At 70.0% G+C, this 15,839-nt stretch overlaps 4 protein-coding genes across 4 annotated transcripts; 1 reads left to right on the top strand and 3 right to left on the bottom strand.

Moving 5' to 3' along the window:
• Positions 1-705: 705 nt before the first annotated feature.
• Positions 706-1,974, bottom strand: MRPL10 (mitochondrial ribosomal protein L10). The gene is made up of 4 exons (XM_088536295.1): positions 1,804-1,974; positions 1,400-1,564; positions 1,171-1,315; positions 706-971 (listed from the first exon to the last, which is right to left on the bottom strand). Exons 1-4 carry the CDS (start codon positions 1,906-1,908, stop codon positions 706-708), a joined length of 681 nt encoding a protein of 226 aa, XP_088392421.1. The 5' UTR covers positions 1,909-1,974.
• Positions 1,975-2,739: 765 nt separating this feature from the next.
• On the top strand, positions 2,740-5,933 carry LRRC46 (leucine rich repeat containing 46). The gene is made up of 8 exons (XM_088536294.1): positions 2,740-2,770; positions 2,892-2,988; positions 3,069-3,177; positions 3,696-3,742; positions 3,978-4,087; positions 4,898-4,967; positions 5,255-5,433; positions 5,533-5,933. Exons 1-8 carry the CDS (start codon positions 2,740-2,742, stop codon positions 5,931-5,933), a joined length of 1,044 nt encoding a protein of 347 aa, XP_088392420.1.
• Positions 5,934-6,378: 445 nt separating this feature from the next.
• Positions 6,379-8,292, bottom strand: SCRN2 (secernin 2). Its single transcript, XM_088536269.1, has 7 exons — positions 8,128-8,292; positions 7,866-8,047; positions 7,579-7,778; positions 7,242-7,457; positions 6,970-7,135; positions 6,670-6,847; positions 6,379-6,537 (listed from the first exon to the last, which is right to left on the bottom strand). The coding sequence occupies exons 1-7, from the start codon at positions 8,290-8,292 to the stop codon at positions 6,379-6,381; spliced, it is 1,266 nt and encodes a 421-aa protein (XP_088392395.1).
• Positions 8,293-13,157: 4,865 nt separating this feature from the next.
• Positions 13,158-14,243, bottom strand: SP6 (Sp6 transcription factor). The gene has a single exon (XM_088536270.1). The coding sequence runs from the start codon at positions 14,241-14,243 to the stop codon at positions 13,158-13,160; it is 1,086 nt and encodes a 361-aa protein (XP_088392396.1).
• Between the last annotated feature and the right edge of the window lie 1,596 nt (positions 14,244-15,839).

Below are 15,839 nucleotides of genomic sequence, written 5' to 3'. Positions count from 1 at the left end.
CGCAGGGCTGGCGTCCCCGGTGTCCCCAGCGAGAACGGGAGCCCCCCCGCCCAGCGAGCCCTGGGAGTGCCGGTGCCCGGAGCTATCTGAAGCCTCTGGGATTTCTCCCGGCACCGAGGCCAGGGGCCGGACACAGCCCAAGCGCTGGGATCCGTCCTGTAGTTCTGTCCCTCCTCCCGGCCGAGGTGGAGCCCCTGGGCAGGACCCCCTGCCCCAGCCAGGATCCCCCCAGCCCCCCTGGAGGCACCACACGAAGCAGGAGCCCCCTCCCCTGCACCCCCGTTGGGGCACGCGCAGCCTCCAGGACTCTCTTAACACAAAAGTTAATTTAATGGCAGAGGCAGCACCCGCAGGAGCACCCCTGCTCCAGGGAGCGTCACAGTGTCACCCCCTCCATGGGGACAGCAGTGCCCGGCACGGCGGCCAGGCTGGGTCTGCCAGTGTCTCCAGCAGCAGCCCCTCTCCTCCCACGCTCCACCTGCTGCAGCCGATTCCCGGGAATGCCGGGTGGAAGTGCAGCTCCTGCCCTCCACCCGCAGCACCCAGGACACAGCAGGTGCTCCCAGGCCCCAGGAGGGGGTGGGCGCATCGCAGGGCCCCACTGTTGTCCTCAGTCCCACTCGTGCCCACGACGCAGGCCCAGATCCCCAGCTCCCTCCCGGTGCAGGAGGAGCCTCGGGGGCCGCCGGCAGCTCGGGGCCGTCGTCAGGGGCTCCCGGCGCTCCGGGAAGGCGCCGGCGCCTCCGGGCTTCCGGGTGCAGCCCCGGCCCCGTCGCCGTCCCGCAGCCGCTGGAGGTGCCGCTGCAGCAGGGCCGCGAGGAGCAGGGGGCCGCGCTGCAGCAGGGCGCTGGTCCGCGAGGGCAGCAGCGCCAGGGCACCCACCGTCTGCCCCTGCGCGGCCTCCAGCGAGGGCAGCTTGGCGAAGTCCTCCACCCCCTTCCTGCTCAGGATGGTGTCATCGATGCAGGCGCCTGCAAGGGAGCAGCTCCTGAGCAGCTGCGGCTGCCCGGGAGACCCCGGATCCGGGGGCTTTCGCCTCCTGCAGGCACTTGAGAAAGGCTCATTCGTGTCACAGCTCCAGGCACTTCAGTCCCATGGGACCAGGGAAACGGACGGGAACCCGCGAGATGCCCTGAGGCCGCAGGACCCGGCGGGACAAGGGGCTCTCACCCAGCAGGTTGATCTGCGGGACGCTCCGCAGCACCCGCAGCATCTCCTTGGCCTTGGTCTCCGGGCTCACCAGCACGATGTTGCGGCCCACGAAGAGAGGGAGGAGGGTCCTGTACTTGGACTGGGACAGCACGGGCCTGACGACCTAAACAGGGGGGACGAGCGGGGCCGTTCGGGCGCCGCGCAGAGCCGCACGCCCGCCCCGCGCGCCCGTCCGCGCTGCCCGCACCTCGTTGAGGAAGAACTTGACCTCGATGTTGTGCCTGCGCAGGTAGTGCTGCACCAGCACCATGTCCTCGCCGGCCATGGGGTTGTACTGGCACACCGCGACCATCCTGCTGTCCCGGAAGGTCTCCGCTACCTGCCGCCGCAGCAGCCGCTCGTAGCCGTTGTCCTGGCGGGAGCGAGCGGCGAGGGCAGCGCGAGCCGGGGCGGCAAAGGGCCCCCAGCCGCAGCTCCGCAGCCGGATCCGTTGCTCCCATGACAGGGACACACGGAAGGTGTCGCGGGCACCTCCCAGTGCGGCCACCCCACGGCACAGAGGGGCTGGAAGTGGCTCCCGCACGGGTGGCCGGGCCAAGGATCTACAGCACCGAGACAGGGGCACAAACCCGCACCAGGGCCCCCCGTTACCTCCTTGGGCGCCACCTCGGTGCGGGGCAGGCACCGCGCCGGGACGGGCGGCCGGGGCGGCACGTACTCGGTGACGGCCAGGAGCTTCTGGCGCTGGAAGTGCATGGCCTTCCAGTGGCGGGTGACGGACTTGGAGGAGCGGCGCACGAGCTGCAGGGCGGGCTGCCAGCCTGCGGGGCGGCCCCGGGTCACGAGCGGCGCCCGGGGCCGCCGCGGGGACCGGCGCGGGCCGAGGGGAGGCGGCGACGGGACCGGGGAGCGCAGCCAAGTTTGGGTTCCCACCCCCGCCACCCGCTTCGATCCCCCGGGCCTACCCCCCCCCCCCCACGGAACCGGAGCCCCCGGGGGGTTTGGGGGGGGGGGGGGGGGGGCGGCCCTCACCCCGCCGCCACCGCCCGCCGCCCAGCGCCGCCATCTTCGCCGCGCGGGGCCTTGTGGGGACGCGGGAGGCCCCCGCGCGCGGCGGCGCGCATGCGCGGAGGGAGGGCGGGCGCACAACGCGCCCGCCGCTTCCGGGGCTGCCGCGTCTCCTAGCAACGAGGACGCCCGCGGCCTGGTCCCGCGCGCGGAGCGTCCGTGCTCAGCCCGGGGGTGCCGGTGCCCCCAACCCGGGCACCCAGCCCCAATCCCCCCAGTTTGGAGGTCCCGGTGCCCCCAACCCGGGCACCCAGCCCCCACCCAATTTGGGGGTCGCGGTGCCCCCAACCCAGGCACCCCTCCCCCCAATTTGGGGGTCCTGGTGCTCGCAGCCCCCAAGAACCAGCCCCGATCCCCTCCAGTCTGGGGGCTTCAGTGCCCCTTAGCCCCGGGAGTCTCTTCTCCACTGGCCCCCAACCCCAATCGCCCCCAGCCTGGGTGTCCCCAGCCCCAATCCCCTCAGCAGCCCGGCCAGCCCCGAGGATCCAAGCAGGGGGCACAGGGATCCCGGTGAGCCCCATGGCTGGGCTGGAGGAGACCCTGCCATGGGGTGAGCAAGTCGCTGTGGGGCCCGGGGGAGTCGTGGGGCTGGGGGTGACCATTGGGGTTGGGCTCTGTGGGATCAGGCCCTGGTTCCGTGGGACTGAACTGGGACTCCGGGTTCCTCGCAGGCCCGGAGCAGCCGCCCCCGGGGGTGACCCTCACCGAGAGCCTCGTGGCCAGGAGGAACCTGCCCCAGTCAGCGGAGACCCAGAGCCCGGAGAGCCGGTGAGGTTGTGACAGGGACAGGACGGCAGCTCCGGCACCGCGAGCGGCACCGGGGCTCCCAGGAACCTCTCTCCACCCAGATCCGCGGCGCTGATGGCCCTCTGCACTGTCCGCTTGGATCGGGAGAACATCTGCGCCATCGGCAGGCTCCAGAGCCTGCAGGAGGTTCACAGCCTCTACCTGCAGCAGGTAGGATCCTGCGGCAGGCTCAGGGCTGCCGAACGCTGCCGGGGTAAGAGCGCAAAAAATCTGGTTGTGCCCTGGTGATTTTGCCTCCCGCCATGGCCAGATGCTTTGCGTAGGGGCTGGCTGCACTGTTCCATTTCTGAGGCTTGGGGGTACTTGGCACTGGGTGAATACAGGAGAGAGGGAGACGGGAGTGAGGAAAAGCCCATTCAGTCCCTGGGCCAGCAGTTCCTTACACACCTGTGCTGGCTACGGACCCTGCTGCCTTCAGGTCCTGTCCCTGCCGAACCTGGGGACGGCAGTTCTGAGAACAGAGCGGGTTGTGTAGTGCTTTTTAACCCCCACAGGGAGGTTTAGGGTCTTCCTGTGCTCTGCTGGGCTCCCTGCACCCTCTCTGCAGGGCTCCCTTGGTGGTGGTGGGTGTCTTGCGTCACTCACGTGTGCTTGGAGTGACCCAGGCTTGGAGCGACTCCTCCAAGTCTGTCTTTTCGGGCTCTAGAGAATTGTGCCTCCTTTTTCAGAACAGAATAGAGAAGATTGAGAACCTGAGCTGCCTTCCCCGCCTGCGGTACGTGCGGCCCCTGCCCCGGCAGAGGCTCCCCGTGGCTCTCCTGTCTCTGTCCATGGCCGGAGGCGAGCAGGGCTCCCTCCTTCCTTTGCTGCAGCTGGAGGTTCCAGTTTCATCACGTTTTCCCAGTGATTTCCCAGGTTTTGCCACCCATTCCCAGCCCTGCACACACCCAGCTTCGTCGCTCACTCATTCCCCAACCCAGTTTGGCCTCTGCCCTCTCTGTGCTCCGCAGGTTCCTCTCTCTGTCTGGAAACCGCATCCGCAAGGTGGAAAACCTGCGGCCCCTGCAGCACCTGCACTTCCTGGATTTGTCCCAGAACCAGATAGAGACACTGGACCCAGGTAGGGAGGCAGGAACAGCCCCAGACAGGGCCAGGATCTGCCCAGGAGAGGGTACCCCCCCTACCAGAGGCCCTGGCAGAGCCTTGGGCCATGTCTGGGGTCTGCTGGGGCTTCCAGTGCTTTGGAATGCTCCAGCAGAGCCGTCCCGTGCCCGGGAGCTGCGTGAGCCTCCACCGAGCAGCTCTGCAGCTGGGTTTGAGCAAGCGCGTTTGCTCGCGCATTCCAGATATCTGCTTCCACCTCGTGTCCTGCTGTGGCAGAACATTTACGTGCCTCTTACCAGCCCCAGGGGCTGCAGCTGAAGCGCTGCAGAGGGGGTTGCTCACTGCAAAGCCGCTCCAGCCCCAACCACAGTGTGTTCATCTCAGGAGCCACATCCTGCCCTTGCCAGGAGAGGGGAGACAGGCGGCTTTGTGCTGCCTCAGCCTTTCAGCATCTCCCACGGGTGGTTTCTGCCAGGGTGGGAAGGGACAGAGGGATCATCTCCCACTCTCCTCTTCTGCAGTGTTGCCTGTGCAGCACCAAACCTTCTGCTTGAAGGAGGGGAGGAAGGGAACAGCAAGGGCCAGGGAAAATCCCCTGTTCTCGCCGTCAGACTGTGGACCACACATTCCCTCCCTGCCTGCCTCGGTTTCCCCAGCTGTGAAACGAGAGGCTCCTTCCCAGGGCAGGGCTGTTGCCTCGGGAATATGTGTGAAGAGCTCCCGGAGGCAGCAGAGCGCAGGGCTCTGCTGCGCTTGCAGCTTAATGGAGCAGCTGGGGCTTAGGCCCCTTCTCAGCACCCTCCTTCCTTCGCTTTGATCTGAGCAGACGAGCTGCCCCGGAGCCTCCGTCTCCTCGACCTAACAGGAAACGAGTGCACCCGCCGGGACGGGTACAGGTGGGTCTGCGAGCGGAGGGGAGCGCGAGGCCCCGGGCACGGAGCCGCTCCGCAAGGTCCCAGCCACCGCCTCAGACACAAACACACCAAATACAACAAAAACACCCAGCACAACGAGCCCCCACTAACCCCAAAACATCCCAGCCCAGATCTCTGCTCTTGGAGGGGGGTTGCAGGCAGCAGTGCCCCCCCAGAGATGGCTGTGCTCAGTGCCACCCCCCAGGTGCTCCAAGACCGGAGGCAATTCCAGGGGACGGGAATATCCACTGTTTTTCTGGTGCTTGCAGAGAGCTGGTGCTGGGGGCCCTGCCCCGACTCCTGCAGCTGGACGCCCAGCCTGTCCCTGGGTGCCCGGAGCCTGCCCCACTCGAGGAAGAGGAGGAGGAGGAAGGAGGTTCCTCCAGCAGCGAGGACGAGGAGGACGAGTCCCTCCATGAGCCGAGCGGCCCTTTCGCTGCAGGCAAAGGTGCCCGGGCTGACACAGGGCATGGCTGACACTTGGCCTCGCGTGGCCGTGCCGGGCTCTCCTGTGGCACCCATGGTAGCTCCATCTCCATTCTGGCAGATTTCTTCATGGATCTGCACCGGGAACTGGCCGGGCGCTCGCGGAGGAGGCAGAGGGAGGCCCTGGATGAACACGAGAGCCGCCTGGAGCTGCTGGAGGAGCTGCAGGAGCGTCGGCGCCTGCTGCCGCCTCCTGCACCACTGGGCTCGGACACCTGCCTGGCCCCGAGCGCAGGAGACGAAGGAGCAGCCTCTGTCACTGCCCCAAGCCCCGGGCAGCCCCGGGCCTGTCCCCAGGCGAAGCCGGGGACGCTGCAGTCACCGTCAGCCGGCACTGGCAGCCAGCAAGGCCTCCCACGGCCCCTGCAAGGGGACACTCGTGCCACAGCCCAGCCCAGGGCAGCAAAGAAACAGGCAGTGCCCGCGTGCCCCCAGCACAGCTCCGCATGCGGGCGCAATTAAAGCCTCTTTATTTCTACATCAGTCTGTCTGTCTGCCGCGGACCCGGCCTCTGCACTGAGCGCGCAGGCAGCAGCTCCGCAGGGCTGGGAACGGGGGGACAGCAAGGGACAGCGCTGGGAAAGGACCTGTCAGGCAGGGAGAGGAGGCCACCTCCTCCCCTTCTCCCTGCATCTCTGTCCAAGGGTCACAATCACCCTGGAAGTGCTGATTCCTATGGGACAAGTGATACGGCTGGAGAGCCACGTGGGAGACGTTTCCCTCTGTGCCGTTCGGTGACAGCAAACGTGCAGCAGGAGGCAAGGAACCAGGACAGGGCAGAGGAGGAACCTCTTCTCATCTCCTTGCGACTCTCCTATCTGGAAAGACAGAGGGAATGAGGGGGGACAGGGATGGCAGTGATCCCCAGAGGCCGCGAAGGGCCCCAGCATGGCCCTCCCGACCCAGTTTACTTGTAGAACTTCATCTCTGTCTCCACGCAGTCGAGGAAGAGCTCGGCGAGCTCCGCGGGGCCGGGGGCCACGGTCCCGGCCAGCAGCGCGGCCGCCGCCTCCAGGCCCTGCTGCTCCAGGCCCCGCAGCGTCTCCTGCAGCCGCTGGCCCTGCTCCTGGCGGGAGCAGTGCGGGAGAGGAGCTGAGACCCGGCGTTTTCAGGACACGCAACCACCTGAATCGCCACAGGGAGAGCGCGAGGGCCGGAGCCCCAGGGCAGTTGGGAAAGGGAGCGGGGTCTCCGGTACCGGGTCTCTCTCCATGAGCTGCAGCGCTGCCTCGTGCCGGCGGTAGAGCTCGTGCCGCCGATCGACTTTGCTCTGGAACCGCGGGATCTTCTTGGCGGGATCATCGGCAAAGCTGGGAGACCTCACCTGGGGCGCGGGCTTGAGGCCGTCCACGAAGACGAAGGGTTTGAACACGGACCTGCGGAGAAGGGCAGAGCCCATCAGGGCCCGGCGCGAGGATGGATCCTGCTCCCCATGGATGTCCAGTGCCATGCCCAGCCCCTTGTCACGCCGATGGCGCCGTGTCCCCAGCGTCCTCACCTGGAGGGGTCGGGGGTGGCCGTGAAGAAGTGGACGCAGGGCAGGGCAGGGTCCCGGGGCAGCACGGACACCATGCTGCCCGCCGTGCGGAAGCCCTCCGAGTCCACGCAGATCCCGCTCGCCTTGTCCCGGAGGATGCCCATGAGGGTCTCCGCCGTGATGTGGCCTGGCGAGCAAGGCGGAGAGGCACCGTCACCGCCGGGTCCCAGCCGCAGCCTCGTCCCGCTCGGAACGCGGCGGGCGCAGGAAGCCCCGGCACAGCCCGTGCCCACCTGCGTGCTGCCGCAGCAGCTCCTTGCCCGCGCGGTATCGCGCCTTGGCGGCCTCCATGCGCACAGGCTGCTGCTCCAGGGAGAAAACCTCGGCAAAGTTGAACTCTCCATCCCCGCTCCACCAGCCCTGGCTTCGGGCGCGTTGCCGCAGCCCCGCGTGCTCGGCCGTGATGTCCGTGCCGATGCTGAGCTGGTTGGAGATGTTCCGGCTCCCCTCTGGAAAGGACAGAGCGCATCGAGCTGCAGGAAAATCCCTGCCGTGGAGGGGCCAGCGCAGCAGCCGGGCTGAGACCTGGGACGCTCAACACACGGCCCGTGCCGAGCGCAACCCGCTCACCCGCGATGCGCTGCGCTGCCCAGTACGGGCCGGCCGTCTCCAGCACCCAGGCCTCGGCGCGGTCGGCCAGCAGGAAGGTGTTGTGGTAGCTGAACGGCGCCGGCTCCTCCTTGCAGCAGCCGCCCTGGCCGTGCCGCTCCAGCAAGGCGGCGATCACCTGCACGGCCTCGCGTGCCGAGCGGCCCCGCTCCAGGGCCAGCCTGGCACGCGCGCGGCACCCGGTCAGCCGCGGGGCCACGGCCGGCTCGGGGTGTCCCCGCAGCGGGACGCGTCCCCGCCGCCCTCACCTCACCAGGTCCATGCCCAGCAGCGCCTCCTGCTCGCCCACGGGCTCGCGGGTCCACACGCCTTCGTTGCCCACGCAGACGCCGTGCTCGTTGGCGCCCATCTCGGCGCCCCACAGCCAGGCCGGGCGGCTCAGCACCACGGCGTGGGTCCGCTCCACCTGCTCGATCTCTATGTACGTGCACTGCGGGCAGGCGGCAGGGCTGAGACCCGGCACGCTCGGTGCACCCAGGGCACAGCCCCGCATCCTCGTGCCCGTCTCACCTGGACTTTGTCCCCGGGGCGGTGGAGCGCGGCGGGGACGTACACGACCTCCTGCACCTCGTCGCGCGGCCGGTCGGCGTTCTTGCCGAAGACCACGGCGGGCACCGCGGTGGCGGGCGGCAGCGCCACGAAGCAGTCGCAGCACGAGGGCGCGGGTGCCGCCATCCTAAAATGGGGCACAAAGCGGGGGGTCCCGCGGGGGTGGTGGCGATGGCAGAGCGGGGACACGGCCTCGGGACGCCCCCGCAGCCCCGCGCCCTGTTGCGGCCCCAGTGGAGAGGCAGGAGGACGGTGGAGCTCGGGCACCCCGGGTCTCCGTGTCCCGATCCCCGAGGGGCGCCTGGAGTCTCCCTCCGGCCCGGGCTCCAGGCTGGGACTTCACGGGCTGCGATTTGGGCAGAGGGGACGGCGGGGACCCCGTCCCGGGGGGAGGCATGTTCTGGTGTCCGGGACCCCCTGCACGGACTGGGAAAGGAGCAACCCGCCCGTTCGGTCCCGGTCCCGGCCCCGCGCACCTGCCCCTGCGCCGCCGCCGCCGCCGCCCGGTCCCGCCCCGTCCCGCCCCGTCCGATCCGACCCGGCCCGTCCCGGCCCGGCGGTGGCGGCGCCCCGTGGCTGGAGGCCGCACGGCGGCACCGGCGCCGGCACCGGTGGGGCCCGTGAGGCGGGGAGGGGATGGGCACCGAGCAGGGAAGGGCACCGGGACCTCCGTGGGGCAGCGATGGGGACCGGGATCCGCCCATCGGGGGTCGGCACCAGGCACGGGCAGGGGCCGCGACCCCCACAGATGTCCCCCTCGTCCAGGCAGGGATGGGGACTGGGGCCCCATGGGGCAAGGATGGGCACACGGGCACCTCTGAGCTGTGCAGGACACTCGGGTGCCCCCAGCCAGATGAGGGAGGGGGTCCTGCTCTGGCCATGCGTGAGGGACCCAGACACCCCCAATCAGGCAGGGCCGGGTCCTTGGAACCCCATGGGGGCAAGGATGGGGGTCCCACACGTCCCCTGGCACCAGTCCAGGTTCAGCTATGCCCAAGGGGGCTGCACGGTGGGTCGGGAGCCTCAGCCCCAGTAGGCCATGGGGAGCATCCCATGGGGCAGGGGCTTCCCCCAGGGGCAACCACAGCCCCATAACCTCCCATAGCAGCCCCCCACCCTGCCCCAGACCCACAGGCCTCATGGGGGGGTTGCAGGGCACCGAGGTGCCCTCCGCACCGTGCTGCACATCCCTGCGTAAGGGGGGATGGCGGGGAGGGCCGGGCCGCGTGAGTGGGCAGGAGGGAGCAGAGCTGCAATGTTTGCAGCGCAAACACCTCTCCCTCCTCCCTCGCGGGGGTTTGGAAACATTCGGCTGGGGCGGGGGGCCAATCCCGCAGCCGTTGTGCAACGGTGCCCGGGGCTGCAGACCTGCAGACCCTGCGTTTCGGGGTGCCGCGGGCCTTGAGCAGCCGCCGTGTCCCTCCGGCCGGTGCCGCGGGTCCCCGGCTGCGCGGTGCAGGACGCAGGCGAAACCCCGGCTCGTCCCCACACGCGCGTGTGTTTTTTTTCCAGCCTGGCCCCGATGGTTGCAAACATCCTCGGGTCAGGGAGCCAAGTGAGTCACACTGCGGCTGGCGAAAACGGCGGCGGGTGGGAGAGGAGGAACGAGACTTTCCCTGGTCATCGGCGCGCCCGGCCCGCCCTAGGGTGCTGCCGGGCCCACGGCCCGCGTTCCCGGTGCCGCTGGGACGCGCGGCCGCCTCAGTTTCCCTGCAGCCCGGACACTCCCTGCCGCGGGCCAGGCGCCAGCGCCGGTGCAGGACGGGGCGCACGTACAGCACCGGGCGCCTGCGGAGCCCCGGTTGCTTTTCCAGGGTCACCCGCATGCGGGGGAGCCCCCAGGCTGTGCTGGGGGACTGGGGGGGATGCCAGGACACCTGGGTGCTTTAGCAGCCCGCGGAGAGGGCTGGGCTGGCGGTTACAGGGAAGCGGCGGCTCCGCGGCACAGACGGAGACGGAGAGCCGGGGCGTGGAAAACACACGGCCTTTATTCTTACAGTACAAAACACGGGAGGGGAGGCGGGAATCGGAAAAAAAAAAAAAAAAAAAGAAAACACAAAAACACGCAACAACCACCCACGACCCCATCGCGCCCACCCCCTTCACAGCACAAACGCCCCCGGCGCCGCCTCGACGGGGCGCCCGCGAGCGGCCGGGGGCGGCACCGAGGGGAACGGAGCCTCCCGGGCCGCCGCCACCGGCGACCCCCCCGCCGAGGGCGGACCCCCCTCCCCAGCAGGAGGGCCGGGTCTGCGGGCGGGCCGGGGTCGGTCTCGTCGCCCGCGGCCCCGGCCCGTCCCGCCGCGGCTCTCCCTGCCCCGGGGGCGGCGGCCGGGCCGGGGGCAGCGGTGGCGGCCGGTGCCGCAGCAGGCTGGACTGGTTCCGGCGGGCGGGGGCCGCCGCGGCCCTTCCCCGCCCGGTTTTGCAGCCTGCCTTGCCCCACGGGCGGCTGCAGCGCCCGCGGGGGGTGCGTGGGGCGCCGGGCTCGCCGCACGCGGCAGCCCCCCCGCCCCGCGGCTCCCATCCAGCCGGCCGGCGCCGGGGGGTGCTGAGCCCCGGCACTGCCGACGGGATCCCCCGGATCTGCCGTTACCCTCCCAGCCACTGCCCGCAGCGCCCCGGAAACCCGTCCCCGGCTGCAGCCCCACGCGGCGGGGCAGGATGGCCCGGCCTGGTCCCCCACGAGGGACCCGCGGCCCCCGCAGCCCCCATCCAGCGCTGGGTTCCCAGCCCAGGGTTGCAGCGTGGATCGTATTGGGACGAACCATGCACAGAGCCGGGCTGCGCTGGAGCGGGGGACAAGGGGCCGGTGGGGTGGGAGAGGGCGTTGGAATCACTGCAAGCGCTGGCGGGGAGGGGAAGTTTTGCTGGGGTGCACAGAGTAGGGAATTTGTGCTGGAAAAAGTAAATCCCGGAGTTGGGGACTTCCTTCGAGAGCCATGGGCAGCCCAGGTCACCCAAATCCCCTGGGAAGGGACGTCTGTGGCCGTGTTGGGTCTGGGGACACGGGCCTGTGTCCCTTCCCAGCGGGATTTCTCCCCATGCCGGGTTTCTCCGGCCGCTTTCTCCTCCGGGCCGGGTTTCTCCCTGCCTTTCCCCACGGCTCAGCCCCGTGCGGGACGGGGACAGGGCCCCCACAGCGAGGCCCACGGCTACAGCTTCAGCCTGAAACATCCACCATGCCTCAATGGCAAAGCCTGACTTCACCTTAATAAAATAATAATAATAATAATAATAATTAATAATTAATAATAATAATAATAATAAAACCGACAAAAATAAAGGCTTTGGGGCGCCCCCCTGGGCACAGACCCTCCTCACCACCTCCTCTACCCTTCTCCCCATAGCCCAGTAGGTCGATTGGACCCGGGCAGTTTGCACAGACCTGGACACAGCCCCCCCAGCAGCCCCCAGCATTGGGGCTGCATCGGGAAGTCGGATCCCAGCCTGGGAAATCAGCTGCCCCCCCACCCGTCTCCCTCTCCCCAGATTCCCAAGTGGTGCCAATGCTGGAGGCAGCGCTGAGCACGGAGCTGCTGCCCCATCCGTGCCGGGGAGCAGGAGGTGGCCCCCAACCTGTCCCCAACTCCCAGATTCGTCACTTTTTTTTTTTTTTTTCCCAAGACGTTTTGTCAAAATTGGAGCAGATAAACCCCCAAGAGTCCTCCCAAAATGAACATTTTGTGGAATGCCACCTGGGGTGAAGGGCAGGTGTGGGGGTCTCTGGGGTTGGGGGTGATGGCCAAGGGGTCTCCAGGGGGAACAGATACAGGCACCCGGTCGGGATGTCCAGGGGGTCCCCGGGGATGTACAGCATGCGGGGAGGGGGTGCTGGAGCTACAGGGAGGACAAGCGGCGCCGCGGGGTCCCCAGCAAGGGCTGGCTCTGGGGTCCCCGAGGGCGCCGGGGCCCCGGGGATGGGGGGGCAGCGCTGGCAGCGCGGCGGGAGGCCGTGCCAGGCCAGCCGGAGGAATGCGGCCGCGCTGGCTCTCCCGGGGCCGCGGGCCGCGCGCTTCCCGCCCGGGGCCGGAGCGGGCGGTGGGTGTGGGAAAGCAGCAGGTGTTCGTTCGTCTTGGGCAACCGCGCGAGCGGCGCCCGCGGCCGCCCGCCCCCGGCCCCCCCCTCCCCGGCTCGCGGGCTGCTTCTCTCTGCCCTAGATTTGGGCCAGAATGCGGGAATCAGGACCCCCCCAGCCCAGCAAAAACAGGGTCTGCGGGGGCTGAATTAGGGGGGCGAGGAGGCCCAGTGGCTCCCAAAATCCCAGCAGTGGCCAAAGGGCCATGCAGGGAGAGATGCCCAAGCCTGGAGTGACCCTCAGGGGATGCTCGTGCAGGGGTCCGGGTGGCTGTGGTGCCCCCCTCCCAGCGAGAGCTCCTTGGGTTTCTCTCGCTTTCTCCCTCGCCTTCCTCCCCTTTCGGGCCGGACGTGCCCGGGCAGCGCCTGCACCGTCGGAGGCGATTGATGTTGCTCCCAAACAGCCCCGCCGCCTGCCAGCAGCCTCCCAAAAAAAAATATATAAAGGATTTGGGAAGCCGGGGGAGGATGGGGGGAACCCGCGCGGGAGAGCGGGAGCGGGAGGGAGGGTGACAAGTGAAACCGCCCCGGGCGGCGCTGGCTCCGGCGCAGGGGGGCGGCGGGTGCAGCCAGCCCCATCCCTGCTGGGTCTCCAGCTGGGCCCAACCTGGTGGGCCCGCATGGGGATGGGGTCTGCGCAGCCCCTGCCGTGCTGACCCCTATTCCCATCCCACGGCGGTCCCCAACCCCCCTGCAAAGTGCCAGCGCTTCCCGCGTGCCCCTTGGCCCCTTTGGAGACCAGCCCCAAAGAGGCGCCCTGGCCACGGCCCCCTTGGCACCTCGCACGGGACCCTCCCCACCTCCAGCAGCACCAGCCTCCGGCTCCGGCGGCTCCGGCAGCTCCGGCGGCTCCGGCGGCTCCGGCAGCTCCGGCGGCTCCGGCAGGGGGGTCCCGGCGGATGCCAGCGCTCCAGGGCTCAGTTTGTGGGGGCGGCGCTGCCCCCCTCGGGCTCCCGCTGGGCTCCCTTGCCGGCGGGCGGCTCCCCGGCGCCCTTGCCCTCGGGCTCGCCTCCGTCCTTGGCGCCCTCGTGGGTCTTCATGTGCTTGCTGAGGTGGTCGCCCCGCATGAAGACGCGGCCGCACGCCGGGCAGCTGAACTTCTTGGTGCCCGTGTGGCTCTGGAGGTGTCTCTGCAGCTCGTCGGAGCGCGTGAAGCGCTTGCCGCAGAAGAGCCAGTTGCAGACGAAGGGCCGGTCGCCGCTGTGCCAGCGCAGGTGGGCTTTCAGGTGCGACGTCTTGGCGTAGGCCTTGCCGCAGCCAGGGATGTGGCAGTTGTGCAGGTGCTTCCTCTTGGCGCCCTCGGCGCCGGCTCCCCCTCTCTCGGCCTCCTGGCAGTTGGGGCAGCGGCAGGCGGCCTGTCCGCCGCCGCGCGGCACCGCGCGCCGCCCGCCCTTGGGGCGCCCGCCGCCCTCCGCCTCGGCCGCGCGCGCCTCGGGCGGCCCCTCCAGCGCCTTGGCCCCGTCGGGCGCCATCAGGTGCTGGGACGGGGGCAGCAGGTGGCCCGGGGGGGCGCAGAGCTGCGGGTCCCCCGCGCCGTAGCCGCCCGCCAGCGCCGGCGGCAGCCCCGGGTGCGCGGGCACCTGCAGCCCGGCTTGCGCGTGGGGCAGCTCCATCCAGCTGGCGCCGGCGTGCAGGTCCCACCAGTTGACGCCGCCGTCCTCGCCGGCGGGGCCGGGTGCCGGCGGACGGAACCAGGGCTCGTAGGGATGCGCCATGTCCGGGGACGCCTGCAGCAGCTTGGCGTAGGGGCCCGCGGGGCCCTCGGACGGCAGCTCTAGCCGCCCGGGCCCATGGGGCTCGTAGGCGCTGGGCACCGCAAAGCCACCGTCAGGCCCCGCCAGTGGCAGCTCCGGCGGCGGCAGCGGCGACGCGAAGTCGGCGCCCGGCGCGGGGCCACCCGACGGCTGGAAGGGCTGCAGCGGCGGCAGGTCCCGGTGGCCCGGGGAGGCACGGGAAGCGTCCGAGGGCTGGTTCCCGAGGGAGCCGCACACCGCCGTGAGCATTGCCGGCGGTGGCACGGGGCGCTGGCTCGCACACACCTGCGGGGACGAGGGGAAGAGCCGTGAGAAGAGGGGGACACCCGTCACATCCCGTCCCCTCCCGTCCTGCCCCATTCCGGCCCCCCAGCACCACTCCAGGCCGGCCAGATGCTCCGTGGGGCCAAGCAGACTTGTACGGGGTGGCGGGATGTGGTACATTCTCGGTCCAACCGAAATGCAGAGCCCCTCGCATGGGGAAACGGCCGCACAAGAGGGCAGAGCAGTGTCCCTATTGCCTGACACCTGCAGTTTGGGGACATCCCCATTCGCTGGTGGAAGTTATCACCTCTGCCACCCCCAGGCCACGGCGCCAGGCCAGCCAGGGAGTGGGGCACAAGGAGACCCATAGGGACAGTCCCTGCAGATGCCTCCCCGGTGCAGCCCCGGTGCCGGCGGGTCTCGCTGGCACCTCCCACTCTCGGGGCACTAAAAACAGCCGCGGGGGGCGGACGACAGCGAAACGCGGGGGCTGCAGCGGGGTACGTGCCCCCCCACGCCAACCCTCGGATGCGGCTCTGGCTCCGGGACCCGCGCGGGCCGCGCTCGCCCCCCCGGGCCGCCTGCGGCTGCCGCGGCGGCCCCGCCGGCATCGCCGCCGTGACTCACCGCAGCTCTGCGAAAGCCCCGGTGGGGCCGGGCCCCACCCCGGTGTCGAAATCCACCTGCCGGGACCAGCTCCCGCCCCCCGGCTTCCCAGCGGCGCCGCGCGGGGGGCCCCGCGACCCCCTCCCCGCCGCCCGGCCCCGGCCCCTCCTGCCGCCGCCGGCCCTGCCCGGCCCGCGGTGCCGGGAGCCGCCCGGGCACGGAGCCACCGCGGCCCACGCGGCTCCGCGGACGGGCCCCGGTCCCCGGTCCCGCGGGGGGACCGGGGCTGCTGCCCCGTGGGGACGGACACCGGAGCCCCCCAGCGCGGAGAGTCTCCGGGTGAGCAGGGAGAAAGACGACGCCGAGGAGGGCAGGGAGGAGCTGGGGGGCTCATCCCGCCCTGGGATCCCCCTCCCGACAGGCAGGATGAGCCGGGAAGGTTTCGCGAGCTGCTGCCAGGGGTAGGCTCAGTCCCGAAGGATTTCGCCCCTGCTTTTCCACAGGAATCGGGGACTGTCCCTGCGCCAGGAGATGCCGGCTGGGGCAGCAAGGGCCGGTGCCGCTGCTGGCTGCTTCCTGCCATGTCCAGGTCATGGAGAGGGACTGGCCTGTCGCTCCCATCCAGCCACCCCGCGCTGGTCCCATGTTCCACCAGCCTGACGATGCCGGCTGCCCCCTGATACCAGCTGCCCAAAACCCCAGGGTGCACAGGAGACCCGGCGCAGGGTCCTGGCCACCGCCGCAGAGCCCATGGTGGGTGATGGCTCTGGGCACACGGTGCTCCTGGACGCCCTGTCGTACTCACAGACACCCAACCATGTTCCCAGTCACCCCCTCGGCTCGCCAGCCCCAGGCACCTGCAGCCGGCTGGTTGCCCGCGTGCATCAGCCCTGGGCTCCGCTCCCTTCCCACATCCAAGCCCGTCCGGCCCCTGGGAAAGGCGGAAAGAGGGTGAAACCTGCGGCCGGAGCGCAG

Source organism: Tinamus guttatus, unplaced genomic scaffold, assembly GCF_059628265.1.
Source record: "Tinamus guttatus ecotype Peru unplaced genomic scaffold, ASM5962826v1 Tinamus_guttatus_pri_ptg000655l, whole genome shotgun sequence".
Taxonomy (NCBI): Eukaryota; Metazoa; Chordata; class Aves; order Tinamiformes; family Tinamidae; genus Tinamus; species Tinamus guttatus.
Note: the sequence above shows the minus strand (reverse complement) of the source record. Positions and strands in the feature narration are given on the sequence as shown.

Bases quoted from the DNA above. Each gene is read 5' to 3' on its own strand.
- SP6 (XM_088536270.1), bottom strand. From the start codon at position 14,243: ATGCTCACGGCGGTGTGCGGCTCCCTCGGGAACCAGCCCTCGGACGCT.
- MRPL10 (XM_088536295.1), bottom strand. From the start codon at position 1,908: ATGCACTTCCAGCGCCAGAAGCTCCTGGCCGTCACCGAGTACGTGCCG. The intron at 1,316-1,399 runs GTGCGGGCAGCG...CCCCCTGTTTAG, and splicing joins TCAAGTTCTTCCTCAACGAG to GTCGTCAGGCCCGTGCTGTC. The intron at 972-1,170 runs GTGAGAGCCCCT...GCTCCCTTGCAG, and splicing joins CCCGCAGATCAACCTGCTGG to GCGCCTGCATCGATGACACC.
- LRRC46 (XM_088536294.1), top strand. From the start codon at position 2,740: ATGGCTGGGCTGGAGGAGACCCTGCCATGGG. The intron at 2,989-3,068 runs GTGAGGTTGTGA...CTCTCCACCCAG, and splicing joins ACCCAGAGCCCGGAGAGCCG to ATCCGCGGCGCTGATGGCCC. The intron at 3,178-3,695 runs GTAGGATCCTGC...CTCCTTTTTCAG, and splicing joins ACAGCCTCTACCTGCAGCAG to AACAGAATAGAGAAGATTGA.
- SCRN2 (XM_088536269.1), bottom strand. From the start codon at position 8,292: ATGGCGGCACCCGCGCCCTCGTGCTGCGACTGCTTCGTGGCGCTGCCG. The intron at 8,048-8,127 runs GTGAGACGGGCA...GCCTGCCCGCAG, and splicing joins GCCCCGGGGACAAAGTCCAG to TGCACGTACATAGAGATCGA. The intron at 7,136-7,241 runs GTGGGCACGGGC...CTTGCTCGCCAG, and splicing joins GCTGCTGCGGCAGCACGCAG to GCCACATCACGGCGGAGACC.